The sequence below is a fragment of the Aplysia californica genome, unplaced genomic scaffold (genome assembly GCF_000002075.1).
Source record: "Aplysia californica isolate F4 #8 unplaced genomic scaffold, AplCal3.0 scaffold00029, whole genome shotgun sequence".
NCBI classification, from domain to species: domain Eukaryota; kingdom Metazoa; phylum Mollusca; class Gastropoda; order Aplysiida; family Aplysiidae; genus Aplysia; species Aplysia californica.
Genome location: NW_004797299.1, coordinates 239,906 through 245,018, shown reverse-complemented (window position 1 = coordinate 245,018; position 5,113 = coordinate 239,906). Strand labels below are relative to the sequence as shown.

The window sequence follows — 5,113 nt, the reverse complement described above, 5'->3', positions numbered from 1 at the left end:
CCCGGTTTCCCTCCGCACGGGTCGCACCTCACGGTCAACAAGGCGCCCACTCTGTGGGATGGGTGACCTCTCTTTTTACTGCACTTGAGGTCAGCGGTGGAAGAAAAGATAGAAGAAGAAAGAAAGAAGGAAGGAGGAGAGAACGATGCACCAAAGTGAGCGTCGCACACGGATCCCAGAGGGTTGGGGTCCGTGTGCGACACTCCGTCTTTGAGGGGGTTGCACCTTCTGCAGGCGAAGCAGTGGATCTATTTATATCCCCCGACCAACTGGGGGTAATCTTGTCAGTTTGTTAGTGTTTGAGTGCTTAATTGGCTGCTTGCACTGTATGCGTCCCAGGAAACCGAGAATGTTTCAGAATGTTAAAGGGTCTGCTAGGGTAATAATATAGTGTAAAACGCATAGAGCTTGCTGTCGAGTGGGGGTATGCGCTAAACAAATGCTATTAATTATTATTTATTATTGTTATTATTATCATTGATGCAAAGTAAGTAATCCCCAGGTCAAGGCATAGAAACTACGGCATACAAAAAATAATTTGAAGAATGGGTGACTTTGCGGAAATAACCTACCTTTAAATAATTACACCAGAAATGGATGCATGTATTTTATCAGTTGTCTCAAAATCATTCCCTCTCTCTTTATTTTTTTCTCAGCAGCTAAACTGCCAATAGTAGTAGTAGTAGTATAAGGTTTTACGGCGCTCGCAACTGCTAAGGTCATATGAGCGCGCGAAACACAAGTTGTTCACCTCTGCGAAAGTTCACTTCACGACTGGTAACTCATTTACTTTAAAATGCTAAAAAGTTAAAAATATTCAAATTCGGTGTAAATACATTTGTGATCTAAAACAACTTTTAAGTAACATTAAAATTTTTTAATAATATCAGATTCACTTTACAACTGCCAATACTTTTTTCTCTGCAGCTAAACTGCCAATATATTTTTTTCTCAGCAGCTAAACTGCCAAATGAGCACTGCTTATCATTTTCAAATTATCCTTAAAAAATGTGCTACCAAAGGAAACAATACCAAAAAGAATGGTAAAATCGTTTTTCAATTTACAAAATATAAGCAAAAATAAACTTACACAGTGTTGCTTCCCTGCATGGGGTACACTGCCTCGTGGTGGTCATGCTCCTCGGACCTCTCTGAAACTGAAAATGGTTTAAAAGAGTCTGTATCATTTCAACACCAATAACATATGCGCAGGAAGCACCACATGCACTACTTCCAGTGAGATGTACATTTACCAGACTACAAAGACTCTTTCTGGAAAATATGGAAAACCAGATGTAACAGTAAAGGACCAAGAGAGAAAAAACATTTTGGAAAGGAAGTTCAGTCAAGACAATGGGTAGAGAATTTCAACAGTCTCCTGAACAGACCACCACCAAGTAACCCGTCAAACATCCTGCCAGCAAGAAATGAGTTACCAATCAGCTGTGATGGTCCATCAAAACAAGAGATTATGGAGGCCATTAAGAAGCTAAACAACGGTAAAGCGGCCGGTCCTGATCAGATTCCACCTTAGGCCCCAAAAGCAGATGCCAATGTGACGGCAGACCTCCTTCTCCCGTTGTGTACCAAGATCTGGAATGAGAGCAAGTTCCCAAAGGATTGGAAAGAAGGATACCTTGTGAAACTTCCTAAAAAGGGGGATCTCAGCAACTGCAGCAACTACCGAGAAATCACTCTTCTTTCAATACCAGGTAAGGTCTTCAACAGAACCATTCTGGAGAGAATCAAGTCTGCAACAGATCCAAGAATTTGGGATGAACAGGCTAGTTTTAGGAAAAATCGGTCAACCACCAACCAGACTGCCACGCTGAAGATCATTGTGAAACAATCCCTGGATTGGAACTCCCAGTTGATGGTAAAATTTCTTGACTAAGAGACGGACTTTGACAGTATAGACCGAGCAACACTGTGGAAGATACTGAAACATCACAGACTCCCACAGAAGTTGGTTAACCTCATCAGGAGCATGTACGAAGGGACAAGTTGCAGGGTTATACATGATGGCCAGCTCACTGACGGCTTTGACATCAAGACCAGTGTGAGACAGGGATGTTTATTATCACCTTTCCTCTTTATCTTGGCAATCAACTGGCTGATGAAGGAAACCACCAGAGGACACAGAAATGGCATACAGTGGACCCCATGAACACAGTTGGACGATCTGGATTTTGCAGATGACTTGGAGCTTCTGTCACACACTCAGGAACAGATACAAGCAAAGACCACAATTTTAAACAGCTTATCAGAGTCTGTTGGATTGAGGATCCACCCCAGAAAGTCAATAGTCCTTAGGATAGATGCACTACGAAATGAGCAGGTCACAGTAGAGGGAAATGCACTAAACGATATCGAATCCTTCTGCTATCTTGGGAGTATAATTGACAGAGAGGGAGGAACAGGCGCTGAAATAAAGTCCCGTATTGGAAAGGCACAGACTACATAATTTATTTCTTTGAACATGATCTGGAGGACCACGGATATCTCACTACAGACAAAGCTGAGGATTTTCAATTCAAATGTGAAGTAAGTCCTGTGGTATGGATGTGAGACATGGAACGCATCTCAGACGTGCATAAAGCGGATCCAGGTTTTCTTGTACAAGTGTCTGAGGAAGCTACTGAGGATCAGATGGACAGACAGGATCACGAACGAGGAAGTATTAAGAAGAACGAGACAAAGCCCAGTCAGAGATGAGGCGGGAAAAAGGCGTTGGCGATGGATTGGACACTTTCAGGACGTCAAGCAGCTGCATGACAAAGAAAGTGTTAGATTGGAACCCACAGGGTAAAAGATCAAGGGGAAGACCATGTGGAACCAGGAGAAGGGTCATGGAAAAGGACGTACAGAAAAGTGGGAAGACATGGAGTGACATCAAGTGACTCGCCCAGGATAGGGAAAGGTGGAAAGTGTTTGTTCATGGCCTATATCCTGATCCAGGGTGAAAAAGGCAATGATGATAAAGTAGGAATCAGCAATCTTCTAGAGAATCAGGGCAAAATTAAAATGGCCCCTCGCTACCAACGCATTGAAATCTCATGCTTCTTCTACATGGAATGTGTAATTTTGTTACAAACTAAGTGCTTGCAGACCACAACCACAAGCTTAGAGCTACAACTATCATATACTGCTTTCGGCTGAAACTCATTGTCACTATTTGGCGACAGTCTTGCTGTCCCTACATCTTTGGAATACAATATGATCTACTAAATAGAAAAAAATAAGCTTAAAAAAATTACTTTAAGAATATTTTTTTACAATGGCATAGATAAATACACATATACATATACATAACTGCATGAATAATACAGAATATCACAAACATAGACAACCCACACACCATTTCGGTCGCCCTGTTTTAGAGCTAGGGTTATCAAGTGTTGCTCAAGAACACACCCCAATGGCCATCAACGGCTGTATTTCTTCTAAAAAGTGATACAAATGTCAGCATCCCCATAATTATAAATATTACATGGACAATAAAATACAGAACTGTTCAATTTCCATAAGCATATTTTCTTGAAATTTTTGTGAACAATAGTAAATTTACATTAAATAATTTTTAAAAGTGTACTTTCTGTAAACACATGACACATTCTTCTTCCCTAACCGATTGAACCGGTGAACCATGACTGATCTCTTTAAAAATGTAATTCTTTCAAATAGAAATTGAATTCATTAAAAGAAGGATTTAGTATGATAAAGTCTACACCTTATCTGAATGCTCTTTTCAACACACAATGGGCTTCTCTTGACCCTACAGTCTACAGCTTTCAAAAGCATATATTATTTTCTTTCTCTCCTGTTTCCAGAAAAAACTCAACAGCATGCAAGGCATATACATGTATGAATTGTATATTCTACATAAAATTCCCAACAAATTGATGTACACTTTAAGAAATATTCCTTTTTTGAAAAATAATGATCATTTGTGTTGTAAAGTTGCATTTTGGTGTCACAAAAACTCAATGTTAAAAATGGCCTGAAATTGGCTGAATTTTAGGTATGAAAAATTGCTTTAAGGGCTGGTGGGGCACCTGAGGTCTATTTTGGCTATTACAAGGCCTAGAGTGCCCATATTTGCTATGGGACATCGTGTGTTATTGGGGATTTGAAATCAATAGTTCAAAAAGTACATTGTGAATCGGTTGCTATGGAAACGGCGGCCATATTGGATTTTGTATACCTTTTTCAATTTCTTTTTATTCCCTTATTTATCAACTTATTCACTTCTAATTTGGCATGCCAACAGTCAATATGTAGGCCTAGCTCTTAAATTTGGCTTGTTGAATTTTTTATGTATGCTTTAGTTTTTATTTTAAGACACTTACCACTGGGTTGTTGCAAAGAGGGTGAAAAAAATGGAAAATTCATGCTTTCTAAGCCCATAAATCAAAAACTACTTCATTAATCAAAAATTCAACATGCCAACATTTAGAACTAGGTGTTGTTGGTATCCTGTGAAAGTTACATTGAAATTGAACACGAAACAGAGCAAAAAATGGGATAATGTGTGAAAAAAGCAAAACTGAGAAAACAGCTGATAAAGGTAAGAAAAGGCTGGAAAACATGATGTGTGTTTTCGAAGAAAAACTGAAAAAACCCACAGCTTTAGGGTGTAGCAAGGCTGAAATACGTTTCTGGATATTGTTCAGGAAATGTCCAGGTACTATAATATATATGTATGTAATAACCCCAATTTGCATAATTTGACCCCAAAACACGATTTCTAGGTGCCCCACCCGCCCTTAACTTTTGAACTAATAAAGATAGCAACACAATTTAAACGGTTTTATGATCATGAAGGCAAGGGCTTTCAAATTAAAGTATTTCAAAACACAATCAGATAACTTTGAAAGCTTCACTAAACTGCCCACTTCAATAAACAATGCACCAGCCAGCGAAAGAGAGACTGGTAGAATTCAAAGAATTGTTCGAGAGATACAAGTCAGATACTAATAGTGTATTTGTATCGAAGCACGCCACGAAAGTTTCTACAGCAAACAAAAATGTTAAGTCAGCAGAAAATATAAGAAATATAGACATGAATGAGTCTACGGGAGCATCTCTCTCTCTCTCTCTCTCTCTCTCTCTC

The 5,113-nt window shown here is 39.3% G+C and overlaps 1 protein-coding gene across 1 annotated transcript in view; it reads right to left on the bottom strand.

Annotated features, from left to right (window-relative positions):
* The window catches only part of LOC101850059 (dentin sialophosphoprotein), a gene marked incomplete at its 3' end in the record, with an annotated part of 91,344 nt that overhangs the window by 55,822 nt on the left and 30,409 nt on the right, over positions 1 to 5,113 (bottom strand). Inside the window, 1 exon segment of the mRNA XM_035973654.1 lies at positions 1,091 to 1,157. Within this exon segment, the coding sequence (XP_035829547.1) occupies positions 1,091 to 1,157 (67 nt within the window).